This window comes from Aspergillus heteromorphus, assembly GCF_003184545.1.
Source record: "Aspergillus heteromorphus CBS 117.55 chromosome Unknown BO70scaffold_72, whole genome shotgun sequence".
NCBI classification, from domain to species: domain Eukaryota; kingdom Fungi; phylum Ascomycota; class Eurotiomycetes; order Eurotiales; family Aspergillaceae; genus Aspergillus; species Aspergillus heteromorphus.
Window position 1 is genome coordinate 36,443 of NW_020290477.1, and position 18,371 is coordinate 54,813.

The 18,371-nt window shown below is 31.1% G+C and overlaps 4 protein-coding genes across 4 annotated transcripts; 1 reads left to right on the forward strand and 3 right to left on the reverse strand.

Moving 5' to 3' along the window:
* Positions 1–3: 3 nt before the first annotated feature.
* On the reverse strand, positions 4–2,978 carry BO70DRAFT_433686 (bifunctional aminopeptidase/epoxide hydrolase). Its single transcript, XM_025548437.1, has 10 exons — positions 2,390–2,978; positions 2,242–2,326; positions 1,925–2,147; positions 1,746–1,863; positions 1,579–1,698; positions 1,390–1,515; positions 1,306–1,319; positions 1,023–1,251; positions 482–969; positions 4–427 (listed from the first exon to the last, which is right to left on the reverse strand). Exons 1-10 carry the CDS (start codon positions 2,711–2,713, stop codon positions 301–303), a joined length of 1,854 nt encoding a protein of 617 aa, XP_025394161.1. The 5' UTR covers positions 2,714–2,978; the 3' UTR covers positions 4–300.
* Positions 2,979–3,779: 801 nt separating this feature from the next.
* On the forward strand, positions 3,780–4,847 carry BO70DRAFT_303265 (uncharacterized protein; the record flags this gene model as incomplete). Its single annotated transcript, XM_025539782.1, has 3 exons — positions 3,780–4,027; positions 4,127–4,262; positions 4,320–4,847. 3 exons carry the CDS (start codon positions 3,780–3,782, stop codon positions 4,845–4,847), a joined length of 912 nt encoding a protein of 303 aa, XP_025394162.1.
* Positions 4,848–5,133: 286 nt separating this feature from the next.
* BO70DRAFT_367120 (aminopeptidase P family protein) lies at positions 5,134–6,933 on the reverse strand. The gene is made up of 3 exons (XM_025544505.1): positions 6,686–6,933; positions 5,587–6,619; positions 5,134–5,521 (listed from the first exon to the last, which is right to left on the reverse strand). The coding sequence occupies exons 1-3, from the start codon at positions 6,850–6,852 to the stop codon at positions 5,303–5,305; spliced, it is 1,419 nt and encodes a 472-aa protein (XP_025394163.1). The 5' UTR covers positions 6,853–6,933; the 3' UTR covers positions 5,134–5,302.
* A 74-nt stretch (positions 6,934–7,007) lies between these two features.
* BO70DRAFT_391139 (uncharacterized protein) lies at positions 7,008–8,943 on the reverse strand. Its single transcript, XM_025546212.1, has one exon. It carries the CDS (start codon positions 8,660–8,662, stop codon positions 7,157–7,159), a length of 1,506 nt encoding a protein of 501 aa, XP_025394164.1. The 5' UTR covers positions 8,663–8,943; the 3' UTR covers positions 7,008–7,156.
* Between the last annotated feature and the right edge of the window lie 9,428 nt (positions 8,944–18,371).

An 18,371-nucleotide genomic window follows, 5' to 3' on the forward strand; every position in this document is an offset into this window, starting at 1 on the left:
AATATGGTCGAATGGTAGTTAAACTAAGCTCTCTTTTATGGTTAATACATGCCACTATCTATATCGTGATAATATGCTGGGCTCGAGCTTTTATCATCAGCGAGAATCATACGATTACTTGACTTGGCAAGCATCGCTACATGAACCAACTATTAGACCTAGATAGCTCTGTTCTTCAACCACTACAAAGTATGGGTTTATTGCAAGACGAAAATCCCCCTTTCAAGTACAACAATACGAGGGCAACAAGTGACTCGGGAGACGAAAAGCTTGTCAAGGGAGTGTATAACCCTTACAGTCTTAAATAGCCTTCTTTCCGAAGAGGTCCTTCTCAACCATGGCCCGGCATATCGGATGGTAAAAGTCTTGGTACTTCTCAAATGTCGAAATTGCAACTGGGCGATTAACTTTTTGCAAACTTCGATACCTAGTCGCTTGGTCAGCACTTCGATTGGACAAACAGGGCACATAAGCCGCTTACAAAGGTCTCACAAACTTCATCCTGCCAATTCTGCCCAGTAGCTCCGCCGTTGAGTCGACAATACTGTCGTCACCGGCTTTGAGGCATACTTGGAAGTATAAATTGGCAACCTCTATGTTCTCGCTCTTAGCAAGCCCGTAGACATCGCCCATTGTCTTCGATAGTTCGGGGGCAAGTGGACGCTCAAAGAGAAGAATCTGTTCCAAGAAGACAACGATCTGGTTCGCTGTCAACCCCTTAATGTCGTCTGGTTGGGGCTTAAAGGAGGATCCAGGAAGAGACTGCCATTTGCGAGAGAGATCATAAACAACATCAACAAGTGACGTGTCAAACTGCGGCTTGGGGGGTAGCCCAGGAGCATAGAACCATGTGTCCCAATCAAGAGTGTCCAAAGCTTTGGATGCCTCCGTATCGGAACGGAAAAACTCTACTAGAGTAGCTTTGAACTCGTACGAGTCAAGGGACTTCCCTTTGAACACAGTGAAGTACTAGAGAACCAAGACCAATCAGTGAATGTACTTCCGCGAGATCCAAAACATACATGAGGTATAAAGCTATCAAACTTCTGTTTCCCGACAAGCGTTTCCACATGAAACAAGAAATTGAAGCCTTTCTCGTACGGGATACTTGAAAAAGCATCGTCTGGATCCTTTCCTTTGAGATCCGTGATCAATTTCGTGAACTCATGATTGTGTCCGAAATGATTCACAGAGTCAGTGAGAGCTTTCCAACCTATTATAGCGGAGAAATGTCGATACGATTCGCCATGCCTTTGGGTGCATTAGTGATAGGGAAGATTATCGTGACACGATGTTGAGACTCACACAGCTGCTAGAATCTATATCATGGTTAGCATGAGGATACAGGTTGACCATTTCAACTGGAAAGGAGGGCCGGGGGGGACTAACCCGCCTCTCAAGGTATGTAGTCCAACCCTCATTCAGCCAAAAATGCTCCCAAGAGGCATTGGTCACAAGATTGCCGCTCCAGCTGTGCGCGAGCTCGTGGGCGATAACATCGACATTCTCACGATCCTAGTTGGTCGTGTTAGCATCAGTCAAAGTCCAATTGTCCTACGGGGATGTCTAGACGCAGACCTTGGAGATAATGCTAGGTGTAGCGAACGTGAAAATCGGGTTTTCCATTCCCCCGTAAGGAAAACTCGGTGGAAGTATCAGGACATTGTACTCGCCCCAAGCATAAGGGTAAACAATTTTCTAATTCGCTGTCAGGAATGGCATGCTACAACTGATAGTTTACAGACCTCGATGGCACCGATAAACTTTTCCGTGTCTGCTTCAAGCTCCCATTGACATTCCCGAAGCTTGTCAGGACTAGTTGCGACAACACTCCTGGGGCCAATTGCAGCTTCGGATATATCACTATCATTGGTAAGTAGGGCAGTCCATATGGAATCCCAACGATGGACAGTTGCAAGCTTACCCACTGGCCAGAGCAAAAAGATAGCTTGGGATCGGAACACGTTGATGAAACCGGTATATAGTTTTGCCGTGAGAGAGTGGCTCGCCTAGTGAGTCTCGGACAGGGAGGCCACTAGCAATCACAGGAAGGGGGGAGGTAATATTGAAGTCGATGGTACACTTGACATCTGGTGTGTCTTGACAAGGGAATATGGATCGTGCATGGATCGCCTGACATTGGGAAACTAAATGTAATCAGTTAGAGTCGACCGGATTCTCGACTAATTTAGATCATTTACTCCACGCAATAACATATGGGAAATAAGAAAGCTCTCTTACACATATATGGATGCTTCATATTGGATGTCTGGGCTGGAGTCAACCACTGAAGTGCGGTACATTTTTCCGTCGTCTGCACAGAGATCTGATCATCCAAGATATTAGTCCAGGAGATAACAAGGATAGAGGTGTTTAATGGTGTTCATACCTCAACTTCAACTATGTCATTTAATTTCACACCTTGTTCAAGTCTGATCTTCAGTGCAGTGCCATACGGTTCCAGAGGAGGAAGAAGCTCCCAGTCAGATGGCTTGCCATCAATTTTGACATCGCCGATTGCAACATGATTACAGTCCAAGATGATTTCTTGAGAGACTGAGTCGGTGGCTGATCTGAACTTGTGGACAACACTCCCCACGAGCCTTTTCTGGTCGAAAATGATATCAAAATTGGCAGTGGTGTGAGTGCAAATCCAGGTGGTGTAGTTGCTCAGAGTATTGGGATCCCTAGCGGGAGCGATGCCAGTCGCCATACTTCTGTGGATCTAGATAGACCGCGGGGTTCGAATCAGAATATTAACGCTGGCCTTCAAACAAGGAAAGCTAGTTTGCCAGAGTAGGACCAAAGGAACACTGTGTACATGCTCCTCCCAAGTTGGATGGGAGACTGAATGAATTAGTAAAGGGGGGTGAATATTTTTCAGTTTCTTGCCTCACTGTTACAGTGGGATTTTAGCCTTGGTAACTAGCTATCAACCCCGACGGTCGTGCGGAAACAATGATGATAATACTATCGTTTCTATTACAGCATTTTTGTTCCAAAGCTGCAACTTACCCGTGAGTAGGGATGTATTTTTCATTGTTAATGCCTGTACTTACTTAGGTAGGTAAGCTACCTACTTATTAAGTACCTACAGTACCTACCCATGCTCTTTGTATGGTGTATTTCATCAATTCCCATGACCGACCGCACATCTTCTATAGACAGGTTGTATGCCGTGTATAGAGTCAAGTATACCGGCTACTCACGGCATCATCAAAGGTACCTACGAGGTAGGTAAGTAAGTATGTCGTGTACTCCGTAGTTACTATTATTACTTCGTACAGACTGCTACTGTAGCGTCAGCAGCACGTAATCACCAGCACCGTCAACTTATCCACAACGTCATATATCCCTACTGGATCAGTTTGCTTCTGAATGTGATAATATTGATCTGTTGTTCATTAGATACAGGAAAGGAAGGGAAGAGGTGTTGTAGGTGGGCTTTGGATACTAAGGTAGGAAAGGAAGGAACAACTGCCCCCTAATGCATTAGTCACGGCAACGGCTCCCCACTAACTAAAAGTACCAATAGTAGTACTGTAACATATTTGTATTATGCATTACAGTAATCTCTAGCGTGCCGCTCCCAGGATACCTCCCTACTCCGAGCTCACACCTTTTAGTCGTTGGCTATTATTACTTCCTATACTCCGTACATTTGCTAGATGAGCCCAAGCACTGTATCTTCTGACTCCTGTTATCACCCTAGCAACAGTGACTAATCTCCTTGTTTGCAGTCTGCGTTCATCTTGAATACTTAGATACAATCCTGCGTCATGGACGCGCCTCAGGTGCAGGTTGGAGTGCCTGAAGACACTCAGAATGTTGTCAACACAGCGAACAATGACCGGCAAACCCCACAGAACACGAGCAGTCCTAAAGCCAATATAAACCCAATATTTGGCGCAGTGATCGAAAATCGGACAGAGTCGACCCAAGATATCGATCTCCCAGACGCGCGCCCAACTGAGCCAGAAACGAAAATAGTCCCCCCCAAAAGAAACCCGGGCCTCCAGTTCCTTGAGTAAGGGTCCATTTCCACCTCCCGCCATTGATCAACCACCCTCAATCCTCATTTCTCTGCTTTGATTCATGAAAAGAATCTCCAGCTTACCTTCGCCAGCTATCTAACATCACCGATTGTGGAACTCATCGTTGGGACTGGAGACACGAAAACTACCTTATCAGCACACCAAAGCTTGCTTTTGGAGTCACCCTCGCTCGCAGAAAAAGTCGCAGCTTTCAAAGAATTGGGTCTAGTAAGTGATACATCAGTTTGACTTGTACTCCTGCCGGTTGGACTGAGCATTTGATAGCGGCGCATTGAGCTCCCGGATGAAAATGTAGAAGCCTTCGGCTACTTCCTCCAATTCCAGTACACTCGCGACTATTCGGCCTCCCAATCTGAGTCGCCTACCGAGCATGAAGCAGTTATAGGTGAGATAGATAATAGCGGAGAGCAATTGTTAAAACACGCCCGAGTCTACACCTTGGCGGAAAGACTGGGGATCCCATCGCTCAAGACACTAGCGCACTCAAAGATACACCGCATCAACAGCACCTCTCATGGAGAAATTGCATATGCGCGCTTTGTCTACACCAATACGCCTGTTGATGATGTGACAATTCGGAAGCCCGTGGCTACTTTCTGGGCCCTGAGAAGTCATGTTTTGCGGCATGAAGCGGAAGAGGAGTTCAGGAGCTTGTGTATTGAAGTACCCCAGTTCTGCTTCGATGTTCTCAGTCTCGTCCTCGACCAGAAAGAGAAACGCGCACAGGATAAGGCAGAGTCCGAGTCTGCCGTGAAAGGGAGTGGGAGGAAACGACTTAGGAGTGGTCTGTAGCAGATCACTTCTCTTTTGAAACTTGGTTGAATATGTGGGGGGGCAACTTGAAGTTCAGAGACGTGTGATACCGACGAATTATGGAATTGAGTAAAGCATCCCGAAACCTCATGTCATCCGTCGCCTTCAATGTCCCGTCGTCGTTTACTACCTTGTTGAGATCGGCTTTTATTTGTACCATCTCTTCCCTGGCTGTCATATAATAAGTGTATTATACTACCTTAATTTGCTCTGTCTTCAAGCCATTGACTTTGAAGAAGGCAATATTTGTGCTTTGGGAAACGGCTTATGAACGAAGTAGGCTTTCATTTCCCAGAAATTCCACTGCGTATAAACTAATAACATTATGCATCTGTCGTAGTTTACCAAGACAACAACATTCGGAAATTTTTGTATGTATAAGCTGTGGGCCTGGCGGGAGGTGCAAAGAATGAAAGTGGCTAAAAACATTGTTTTCATGCATGGGTTGATCTCGATGAGGCTAAAACCTCCACTTCCTCAAATGCCTTTGGTGCTGTGGTCAGATTTTCATAGCCATGTTTGGTGATGTGAACATTGTCCTCAATGCGTACACCGCCGACGTTCCAATACCTCTCGAGAACTTCCGTATCAATGTACTTGCTCGTTTCATGGGACTCGAGGAACGGTTTGATAATAAAGCGACAAAAATAGATCTATGGCTGAATTTAGCAAGGAAACCACAACTGTGATTAAAGAAAGCAAGGAGAGATCGCCTTACACCTGGCTCAACAGTGATGACCGAACCTGCTGGTAAACAGCCCCTCACACGGAGATACTTGAACATCGAATCATTGTCTCCATAATTAGGGTTACCACCAGTATCATGAGTATCCATGCCCAAATAGTGTCCTAGACCATGAGGAAAGAAGGCCACACTAATCCTCTTGTCGAACAATTCATCTTCCGGCCCTCGAAGAATCCCTAATTTACGCAAGCCCTGGATTGCAACACGGTGGGCATGCGTATGGACGTCCTCCCATTGAACCCCTTCCTTCAGCATTGCGATAGTCTCCATCTGCATCTGTAGGACTATCTGGTAGACCTGGCGTGCCTCCAAGGTAAACTTTCCACCCAAAGGGAAAACACGGGTAATATCAGCACAGTATGTACGATATTCCGCCCCAGCATCAATAAGAACACTTGGTTTTTTCTGTTTCGTTACTGGGTCAGCCAAATCGGCATCATTTCCTCCGTAATGGAGGGTGGCCCCGTTTTGGCCACATGCAACAATGGGGTGATACGCTTGATCCCGAGCGCCATTGGCAATGCAAGCTGCAATGAAAGCAGCCTCTATTTCGCGCTCGTTCACCGCGGTTTGCGAAGCTTTGATGGCTGCAATATGCGCCTTGGCAGAAATATCATTCGCCTTCCTCAAAAGTGCAATCTCATACCCGTCTTTAACCACCCGTGTGTCTCCAATGACCCCATTCAATATTGAAGTGTTGGTTTCAAAGAACCCCTGTAGCTTTATTTCTTCAGATATCTGACCTGTAATTGCAAAAGCAACTGCTTTGCCACCATCACCTGAAGCAATTGAGGCAAGAGTGGCGTTGACCTCGGGCGTAAGCATAACGTTGTCAACGTCATAGAGCCGCAATGCTTCTGCTACAGACATCGGCAGGCCAGACCAGATGACATTCTCTGGGTCAATTGGTGGGATGAACAGTGTCAACTCATCACTGCCGATGTTGTAGATAAGATATGAATCCGGCAGCGGGCACCCTGATAGATAGAAAAAGGGTCGGCGTTGTCTAGGCCATGAAATTCGGTCAACTCCTGGGCTATCAAGAAGCTAGAAGGAATTGCTATGATCATACCTGAAGGGCATCGCCTCATCATTATCCTCGATGAGCCGAGTCTTCTGCGCTTCGAGATAGATAACCCCACGCCGGCCATAGCCGGACGCTTGAAGGCGCTCGGCAACCCGACGGGCATGGGCTTTGGCAGGATACTTTCCTGCCAAAATAGAGTCCAATGTAGTCATGTCTGAGATATCCTGAAATGCAAGCTGTGAACAATCTTGTATCGAATCGTTGTAGAATACCGGAGACGGCAAGAAGTTGCGGGGCTGGGGTAGGCCAATTAATTACCGGCTATCATAGCCCGGAGGCTGCTTATCAGGTAGCAGCACCACGCCACCTACACACTACACTTGGACGGCCATATAATCCCAACACATCCATTGACTTTCTAGCACGAATTTGTGAGAGTTAAAATAACCCGTTCATTTTGGACCAAATTGATGTCCACAGTAGATTGTTGGCATTGCATTTGGCATTGGATTTTGACTACCTGGAGACATCACTACCTTGACTGGCAGGAGGAATCACATCTTCAAAATCAAGTTGCCACTTATCAACATCCGCGAATTTTTTCGCCTGGAGCCTTAGCTCCTCGCTTAGAAAAGGAACCTCCGGGTTTGATTCCGACTGCAAGTCGGACTTGAACGCCTCTGAATCTAGTGATGACAAGGGTGATGGCACATCTCCGGATTGGATCTCATTCACGACACCAGTAGTTTCCAAAGAATCTCGACTGTATGTCATCGCTTGGTGTCCTTCCTCACATGTTCCAGAAGCCTCCGCGGTAACGTTTGAATGTGATGAACGTGTAACATGATTCTGATTGCCGATTACCCGGCTTCCAGCAGTGCCTGCTGTCGTTTGCGTTTCCTCTGCAGTCAAGACACTCCCTGCGGGTTTCTTCTTGCGTATGTGCTCTCGTCGACTCCGGGATGGCCTTTTGGTCGGTACAGAATGTACATCATCCTGCTCGGGGGTCAAGCGATCACTGTCAGTAGGGTCACTGGGAACCTTGGGCTCCTTTGCACGCAAGCGTTTACGCTTCGTGTTGTTCCTTCGAGGTAGAAGCCTGACTTGAAGAGTGGAGGTCGGCAAGTTTATCGTCTTACTGGTTACATGCTCGGCAGGCATATTTATACGCTTGAGTTGTGCTGGAACTGGAGTAGAGACCGTACTTGTCGGGCTGAGAGGCGGGCTGCTACTCAGAGGCGGCGCCAAAGTTTGACTCGATGCTTCAGGTGATGCTGGGGCTCGGAAAGAATCCACGGGCACATTGTGCTCGCAATGCCACTGGCTCGAACGAGATGAAATGGCGGGAGAATATTCCATAACCTCCGCATGGAGCTGTAGAGCTCGTGACTCCTCAAATGGCATTTTGCGCTTCCGTGATCCGCCACTCGATGATGCTGGAAGGCTAGGCGATGGTGGTGCAGCATGTCTCATGAGAAGTGCTTTACCCTTCGAAGAATCCAAAGGCGTAGACTCATCTTCGGGGCTCAATCCGCCAAGGAAAACATCATCATCAAGATCAGAGGAACCTTCATCTGCCTGCATCATCTGTAGGATGCTAGGTTGCCGGGGTCGTCTTCTAAAATTACTTAACATCGAACTTTCGAATGCGGGAGTACCTGGAACCTTTGAGCAAGCATCGCCTTTTCTTCCGACAACAGAAAGAGTGGATGAGTAACCGCGAGCTCTTGTGGCCGGCCGGCTACCTGTAGCTCCTCTGTCTCCCACGGGCGACGATTCAATCGCATATTCTTGAGCTCTAGCCACAGGTGTTTGGTGATGGGATTGCCGGACAATTTCTGAGGCCTGAGCACCAGTATGCAGATGAGAAGGCATCTCGATATTCTGACCGGTGCTTGCTGGAGTCTCGAGTTCCTTCACCCAGTTTATATCATGTTGTTCGGAGCCCTGCTGAGGTTCCTTTTCTAACGCAAGCGGGGCCTTAGACGTCAAGCGATGACGCTTCATAGGCGGTCTCGGCATATTGAGATTTTTGAATTTCTGGGTGAATGGTAATAGGGACCAGTGATCACAGCACGTCTGTATCTTTTTTCCTTGTCGAAGATAGTTGCTATGCGAGAGGACAGAAGACTTGGTGTATGAAAATCCCTTCTGGGGCGATTTACTACTGACCAATAATAGATAAAAAATTATGTGTGCTCCAGGAGAGATTGCAGAATTATGGACTTAGTAGAGAAAAAATAAAGTAATCAGAGAGGGAAGGGGTCATCGCGTTAGCCTCAGTTAACAGACTTGCACGCGTCATGTCTGTTTTGACAGGTGTAATAGAGACCTTCTGCAACAGTCATTTACCATTAACATTTCAATTCAAAATCGGGTATAGCGGCCCACCCCTAGTAATCAACTATGGAGTTGTCTGAAAAACAATTACAACTGACTAATCTGCTTAATAAGATGAAAACCTTGCCACCTCTCCCCTATTACCTAGATAGTCATATTTGAAGCCTTTCAAGTCATATGATAGCATCTACCAGGGCCCAAAGTGTAGTTTAGAGTGGTTAACAGTTAAAATACAGGTTAAAAACCAATCTCTTGAAAAGTATATTTAGATCTAAATAAATTATAAAATACAAGTTCTAAAATTGGATTTAAAAAAATCTAATATTTATTTAATTATATTTTAATTATTATTAAATATAGCTAATCTATATTTAATATATAATTAATTAATTCTGGACTTATTTTATATAATAACTTTTAATTATTAAATATTTTATAGTAATATCTATATATTATATAATTTAAGAATTAATTATATAATTATCTAGTTTAGATTATATTTATTAATTAAATAATAATTATATATTTATTTTAATTTTTTTAAATACTTTAACTTTTATCTAAATTTCTTAATTATTATTATTAATCTATCCTGGCTGTTAACCACTCTAGTGTAGTTACATGATCTCTGGTATAATACAGCTAGGTTTACAGATAAAACATAGTTATTCCATCTCCGGCTTACTAAGAATAGAATATAATTATTCTATCTCTGACTAAGTAAGTATATATTTTAATAAGTTCTTAAAAAGAATTTATTAGTAGTTATTAGATAGAAATTCTTAAGTATCTATATTATTAATATTATAATTTTAAGAAATATTATTTTTATTTTATAAAATTTATATTAGCTTAATATTCTATATAAATTATCTAATTTTTTATTTATATATCTAATTCTTGAATTAATTCTGTGAATATCATTAATTAACATATTTTTAATAAATAATCTTAAATTATTAAAATATTTTAATTATATATTCAAAATTAATAATAAAAATTTTTTAAATTAATAAATTAATTAAAAAAGATATTTATTATTAATTTTGTTTAATATTATCATAAGTAAAAATATAATATACATAATAAAGTATTAAAAAATATAATTAAATTTTATTCAAGATCTAGATAAAATTTCTTAGATTTAGTTTTAATTAATAAAAAATTAATATAAAAATATCTATAATTATTTAGATAAGATGAAATAAAATAAAATTTTATTTTTGAAAAACTTTAAATATATTAGAGATATTTAAAAATATCTATAAAAGATTTATATAAAATTATTTAAAGTGTTAAAATTATAACAGCTAATAAATTTAATTAATTAAAAAGATTTTTTAATTATATTAGAGTGGTTATATCTAATTATTATATCTTAATCTAATCTTAACTATAATTTAATAATTAGATTAAGATATAAGAATTCTTTTTATTATATAATTAAGAATAGATTATAATTAAAAGATTATTTTGATTAATCTTAACTATAGATTAGAAAGATTGGATATAATTAGAAAATTAATAATTATAAATTAATTAATAATTTATATAAACTTCTTTTAAAAGATAAATTTTTTTAAATTTATATTTTTTAATATTTAGATATAATTTTGTAATAAAAGAATTTTATATATATTGTTAATATTTTTTTAAAAAGCTGTTTAAGTATATAAATATATTATTTATATAAATTAAATAGAACTTATAAAGATATTCTTTTAAAACTTAGTTAATAATAAACTTTTGAAAGTTATTTAAGATATTAATAAAATTAAAAAGAGTTATTAATTATTTATATAGTCTATATCTTATATAAAAGACTTGTGATAGAATAACCCAGCTATTGGGATAAAGATTATTAGGATGACATATTATAGTGGTTGTGAGAGTTGTGTTATTGGGATGATGTGTTATAGTGATTATGAGAGTTATAAGATTATTAATAATAATTCTATATCTTTTTAATATTTATAAGATATTAATCTCTTTATAAAGAGCTACTGATTTTTTAAGAATCAGTCTATCTTATAAATATAGACTATCTTTATTATTATTAAATAAATATATAGTATTTTATAATTAATTTCTTATCTAGTTAATAGACTTTCTATTCTGATAAATAGATTTTATTATATTCTAATTCTTCTCTTTTTAACTATCTAAGAAAGATATTATTTATTAAAGATAATAAAAAAATAAAAGCACTCAGCGATTAAATTAATTCAGAATTCTTATTAAATATTATTTTTATTATTAAAGAGATTTAACAGCTAGAAGATTATATTTATTAATTAAAATAAGCTATCAACTTACAGTGAAGAATAGCTTATTTTTAAAGAAATAATTTCTTAAGTAAAATCTTCTTAAGATACTATTAATTCTCTCTTGAATTAGAAAAGAATAAGAAAGAGATTAAGTTTAAAGATATTTCTTACTTTGCTCTGAACTTTAATCTCCAAAAATATTAAAAATAAATTATTAATTTAGAATATATATTCAGAAATATATCTAAGAAATATTTATTAAAAAAATATAAGATTCTTGCTGTTATTAGTTATATAAATTCAGTATATAAACAGAGATAATATTATTTTATAAATAATAAGAATTTAAAAGAGAGACAATTTCTTAAGAAATTATAGTCTTAATTTAAAGATTAAACTCTTATATTAATTTAGAATATTGTTATTCTTTAATCAGATATTATAGTCTAATTTAAATAGATTTATTAGTAATACAGTCAGAATCCGCGAGAATCTTATACTTATCTTAATATCTTAAAGCAATACTTTTTTTATTAAGTAAAAAAAAAAAAAGTTTTATTCTACTTTGCTAAGCTATTATTAAATCTAAATTATTATATTTAAGAGTATATTCTCTATCTATCAGAGAAGCAGAACAAAATAGTGATTATTATTATTTATTATTATAAATTATAAGAAAATAGAGAAAAATACAAGTAAAATAATAATTAATTTAATAATTATAAGCCACACAAGTGCTTCTAAGAAATTACTAGTAAAATTATTAAGAAAGATATTTTAAATTATAGAAAAAATTCTATTAGAAAGAATAGCAATTAATTATAATACTTTATATATAAAAGTATTTAATATTTTATAAATTAATACTTTATTAAAGATAAAAAAATTTAATCTATTAGAATCTACTAATTCTTATTAAATTTAGAGAGAAAAGTAGAGAAGTTAAGATAGATTCTATAATTTTAACTTTTTTATTTATAGTAGAGATTATATATTATTTTTATATTTCTATTTATATCTAAAACAGTCTTAAAATCTTTATAAATCTAAATAGCTGCGCTAAAATAGATATTATTAATTATTAGTTTATTAAAGTTTATAATCTTTAATATATTTTGATTACTGCGCTAAAGATTAAAGCTATTAATTAAATTATTATTTTTATTTATAATATATAGAAAGTCTCTATTATTACTATTAATTCGCGAGAAGATATTTATATTTTTAAATAGTATTATATAGAGATTAATCAGAACCCCCGACTAAAAGATAGTTTTATACTATTTTTAATAACTATATTTTATAATTTATATATTATTTTATTAGTATAGAACTGCTAGTAATAATTTAATATATTATTTATTTTACTGTTTTCTATTATTTAATTTACTAAAGTAACTTGAAACTTAGTAAGAGTATATATTATTATTAAGTTTTTTAAAGATATCTAGCTATCAGAAGAAGAATCTTATAATTTATTATTAAATTTTAAAATAATTTCTGTTAAACTTAAGCAGTTCTAAGATATATTTTTTATAGATTTTTTTTAATAGCTATCTTCTTATAGTTTTATAAATTATATTATTAATATTAAATCTAATAAAATATTTTTTTATAATTTAATATATTTTTTATCTGAAGCCGAACTTAAGATTTTATAAGAATATATTAAAGAGAATCTAAAACTAGATTAAATTTAATCTTTAAAGAGCCCTGCTGAAGCCTCTATTCTTTTTATATTTAAAAAAAATAATAACTTATATTTTTATATAGACTATAGAGATCTTAATAAGATTTCTATTAAGAATTATTATCTCTTATTTTTTATTTTAAAGATTTTTAACAGAATTTCAGAAAGTATCTACTTTTTAAAAATTAATATTAAGAATATATACTATTAAATCTATATTAAGAAAGATAATAAATAAAAAATAGTGTTTTGTATTTAATACAGCTACTTTAAATATATAATTATATTATTTAAATTAACTAATACTTCAGCAACTTTTCAAAACTATATATATACTATACTTTAAGAATTTTTTAATAATTTTTATATAATATATCTAAATAATATTCTTATCTTTTTATCAGATAAAAAATCTTATATAAAATATATTTATTAAGTTTTAAAGAGACTTCGAGAAGCTCAGCTCTATATAAAATTATTAAAATATTTATTTTATTAATCTCAAGTTGAATTTCTGGAATATATTATTAACTCTAATAAAATATTTATAAATTCTTAATAGATAAATAATATTATTTTATAACTAATTCTTAAAAATTATTATAATATTTAGATCTTTCTTAGATTCTATAATTTTTATTAATAATTTATTTAAGACTACTCTTATATTATCTTATCTTTTATTTCTTTATTTTATAAAATAATTAATAAGCAGAAGCCAGAAAAGATTTATCTAATCTTAATTAAATAAATTACTTTCCGCTGCCTTATTATTATCTTTTAATAAGTATTTTTATTAATATATTTTAATTTTATAAAATCCTGCTGTTTAGAAATTAATATATTAAAAAAAAAATAAGTAATATTCTATTCTAATCTAATACTAAGAATATATTTTATTTAGTTATATTCTAATTCTATAAGTTCTCTGATATTAAGCTAAATTATAATACTTTAGATTAAGAGCTATTTACTATTATTTACTTTTTTAAATAATAGCAATAATATTTAGAAGACACTTCTTAAATAATCAAGATTTTATTAGATTATTTAAACTTATAATTTTTTATATATTAAACCCAGATTAATAAAAGATAAGCTTAATAGCTTATAAATCTAATTTTCTATAATTTTATTATTAAATATAAAATAAGAAAATTAAATTCAGCAGATAGATTCTTTAGAATATCTTCTGAATCTTAAGTAAAATCTATTTTTTAAAAGAAACTATTAATTCTAATTCAAGCATAATTTATAAGTATATTATCTCTGATAATAAAAAATCTTATTAAAAAAAAAATTTAATTTAAATCTTAAAATATATAGAATTATTCTGAGTTTAATATCTATATTATATTAAGCTTAAAGAATTCTAATAATTAAGCTAATATAGAGACAGCTGACTGGGCTGCTTGAAAGAATTTATCTTAAGAAAGATTTATTTCTTAATTTATAATATTACAAGTATATACCGCGGAAATTTTATACTTAAATATATATAATTCCAAACTTCAAGAGATAATCTTATATTTATAAAATAATAATCCAGAGATATAATAGCAAAAGACTGCTGTTTAATAAAAATAATTAGATTAAAAATATTAGATTATTAAAATAACTAATTATATTTATTTTAAAGACTAATATTATATTCTCTCTTCTGAGATACTATATTAGATACTTATTAAGTTATATTATAATAATCTATTAGCAGAATACTTCAGAAAGACTTAAACAGAAATATTATTATACAGAAAATTTTACTAAAATAGATTATAGTATAATATAATTAAATATATCTAAATTTATCTAATATATTAAGAAATCACTGCTTTAAAGTATTAATTATATAACAGTCTTAAATTATTATTAATTCTATTATATCTTTTTATTAAATTAGTAATAAATTTTATTACAGGGCTGCTCTCTATTATCTAATATAAAAAGATTATTAATACTATTCTAGTTATTATTAATTAATTTTTAAAATATTGTTTTTTTTTTGCTATTTTATTTATAATAACTGCTCCAGATCTTGCCAAACTGTTTTATAAATAGATTAAATTAATCTTTGGATTCTTAAATAGAATTATATCTAATTAAGAATTAATCTTTATTAGTAAATTCTGATTAAATTTAGTTTATAATAGCTATATAATCTTGAAGCTTTTAATTATATTTTATTTTTAAATTAATAATTAAACAGAATAGATAAATTAAATATTTAAATATTATCTCTAATACTACTCCAGCTAGTATAATATTAACTAATTATTAATTTTTTTAAATACTTAATTTATCTATAATAACGCAGATAATATAATTACAGACTAATTATCTTATAATATTCTTTATAATTTTTTGTCGAATTTTTATATCAGAATTAAAACTAATTCTCAGCAGCAAAAAGTTTCAGTAATATAAAATAAAATTAAAAAACTTAGAGAAACAAGAGAACAGCTATAAAAAATATAGTAAATAATTATAAAAAAGTAAAAAAAATATTATAATAAATATAGAAAGCTATTTTATTTTAAAAAAAAAAATCTAATTAAGCTATCAACTCAGAACTTATAATTTAAAAAATTAAGAAAGCTGGCTCCGAAGTTTATAGAACTCTTTTAAATTCTTAAATATATTAGATCTTAGATATATCAGTTATATTTATCTGAGAAATATAGATAAATCTATAATATATTTTATATTTTCTTATTAAAATTATAAAATACTAGAAGAGATTATAAAGAACCGCTTCTAATATCTAAGCTAGATAATAAAGATAAATAAGAAATTAAAAAAGTTAAAAATTATTAATATTATAATAGTCAGAATTACTATTTAATTAAGTAGAAAGAATAGCTGAGTAAGTATAATTAATAAATTTCTAATAAAAATATAAAGAATATATCCGAAGCTATAAAGTAATATTAAAAATATTATAAAAAATATTATATATTAAGAAAACAGAAGATAATTATTAGTAAATTACTTTATATTCTTAAAAAATAAGCTATAGAAATATTAATCTCTTGATATTTTTTATTAATTATATTATCACAGATTAAATATATTAATAAATATAAAATTATTCTGCTATAAGATAGCAGAAAATACTTAAATATATTTAGTTATATTTATTATTTATTTATAAGACAAATAATAATAATAATCAGATTTTTTTATTATAACTTAGAAATATTTATAGAAAAAATAAACTTTAGAAGAAGAATACAGAAATTTATAATTAATTTAATAATATTATTCTTATTATCCAAAGTCGATTTATTATTATTAATATTCGGATATTAAATATATATTATAATTTTTATTAAATCAAGAAAATTCTGTAGAGCAGAAATCCAGTCTATATATTCTAGATTATTAGATAATAAATATAATAGTATTTCTATTTTATAGATATAATAATTCTTCAGCGAGACGCGGAGATCAGAATAGAAAATTAATTATATTAAAAAAATATAATAAATTTTAATAAACTTAATATACTCAGCAGTAAATTTCTAACAGAATATTAATAATAGAATTATAAAGATCTTATTTTTTAATTATAATAAGAACTTATATACTTGGCGGTCTTAATATTTTTTAATAAAAATTTATAAATATAGATACTTTCTATACTGTTAAATATCTTTATAAAAATATAAATCTCTTCGCGGATAATTTATTTAATATTATTATTTTAATATTCTTTCTTCAGAATTAGAGTAGTCTATTTAATAATCTCTATAAAATTATAAGTATTTTCTAGCAGATTAGTTACAGACTCAAGAGATATTAGTAAATTATATATATATAATATAGAATATATAAAATTTATAGAATCATAAATCTTCTTTCTCGCGGAATAGAAATAATACAGAATAAATATCTTTATATTTAATAAATAACTAATATTATACAGAGTATTCTTTTTAGAATTAAAGTTATTATTTATATATCTTAGATAGTATATATAGAAATTATAGCAGGCTTTAATAAAAATATTCTATTTAAGATATACTGTTCTCTTTGTTATCACAAAGTAATTAAAAATAAGATTAATATTTAATAAAGAAGAAGATAATAGTAATATAGTATAAATAAAAATAATAAAAATTATATAAAATAATAAAGAAATATAAAGAGAATAATTATAAACTATTAAAAAAATAATAATCATAAAGTAGAAGAGAAGAAAAAAGAGAAGTAATATAAAAAATTCTTTTATTTATACTTCTTCGCAGAAGATCTATTTATATAAATATAATTAAATATTTATAAAGCTATATAAAAATAGTATATAATTCTATTTATATTATATATTCTATAAGTTCTTTATTTTTTACTATCAGATTCTTACTGTTTTAAATCAGAAATATATAAAATTATTTCTAATATTTAAGTCAGATAACTTATTCCAGTAGAAAAGAATACTATTTATAATAAAATAATTCAGCTATCGGGATAAAGATTATTAGAATAATATATTATAGTAATTATAAGAGTTATATTATCAGGATAATATATTATAATAATTATAAAAGTTATAAAATTATTAATAGTAATTCTATATCTCTCCGGCATCTATAAGATATTAATCTCTCTATAAAAAGCTACTGATTCTTTAAGAATCAGTCTATCTTATGAATATAGGCTATCTTTGTTATTATTAAACAAATACACAGTGTTTCATGATTGATTCCTTATCTAGTCGACAGGCTTTCTACCCTGACAAGTAGATCCTATCACAAGACTGTTAGTTATTTTTAATCCTTAATGATTTATATATAATAAAAAACAAAGAAAATATCAAGCTTGATAAATTATTGAATTTATTTAATTTAATCAAGTACTTTATAAATCAGAGACAGAAAATATTAATTTTTTTAATAATAATATTTAATATATAATACTTTATATAGAAACAGAATTCTTCTTCTAATTTTTATATAAGAAATACAAATATTATAATAAATAAACAACTAACTCTGATAATGTTTTTATTTAAGAATTCTATATATATTCCTTTTTATATTAATTTAATTTTATAATTTATATTTTTATTATAATAAGACAGTATTTTATTCACAAACAGAGATTTAAAAAGTTAAAAAAAATTATATAATATTTAAACAGCTTTATCTAAGAATTAATAAATAATTTTAAAATAAAAACTTTTTAAATATTATTTATTATAATAATAAATATTTTAAGATTCTTAATTTTTATATATTAAGATTATTATATATATATATTTAGAATAATAGCTAAGATTTAAATAATCTTTATTTTTAATTTTCTTTTTTAAATCAGACTATATAATTCTAGCTCTAGTTATATAAAACTATAATTATTTTTATTTTTAATTTTAATTACATATTATATTTTTTTATTTAAAACAATTCTAAAGTAAGATTATATTCTAATTTAT

Bases quoted from the DNA above. Each gene is read 5' to 3' on its own strand.
- BO70DRAFT_433686 (XM_025548437.1), bottom strand. From the start codon at position 2,713: ATGGCGACTGGCATCGCTCCCGCTAGGGATCCCAATACTCTGAGCAAC. The intron at 1,516-1,578 runs GTCTGCGTCTAG...ACGACCAACTAG, and splicing joins CACCTAGCATTATCTCCAAG to GATCGTGAGAATGTCGATGT. The intron at 428-481 runs GTAAGCGGCTTA...CCAAGCGACTAG, and splicing joins ATGAAGTTTGTGAGACCTTT to GTATCGAAGTTTGCAAAAAG.
- BO70DRAFT_367120 (XM_025544505.1), bottom strand. From the start codon at position 6,852: ATGACTACATTGGACTCTATTTTGGCAGGAAAGTATCCTGCCAAAGCC. The intron at 6,620-6,685 runs GTATGATCATAG...TTCATGGCCTAG, and splicing joins GATGAGGCGATGCCCTTCAG to ACAACGCCGACCCTTTTTCT. The intron at 5,522-5,586 runs GTAAGGCGATCT...ATTCAGCCATAG, and splicing joins TCATCACTGTTGAGCCAGGT to ATCTATTTTTGTCGCTTTAT.
- BO70DRAFT_391139 (XM_025546212.1), bottom strand. From the start codon at position 8,662: ATGCCGAGACCGCCTATGAAGCGTCATCGCTTGACGTCTAAGGCCCCG.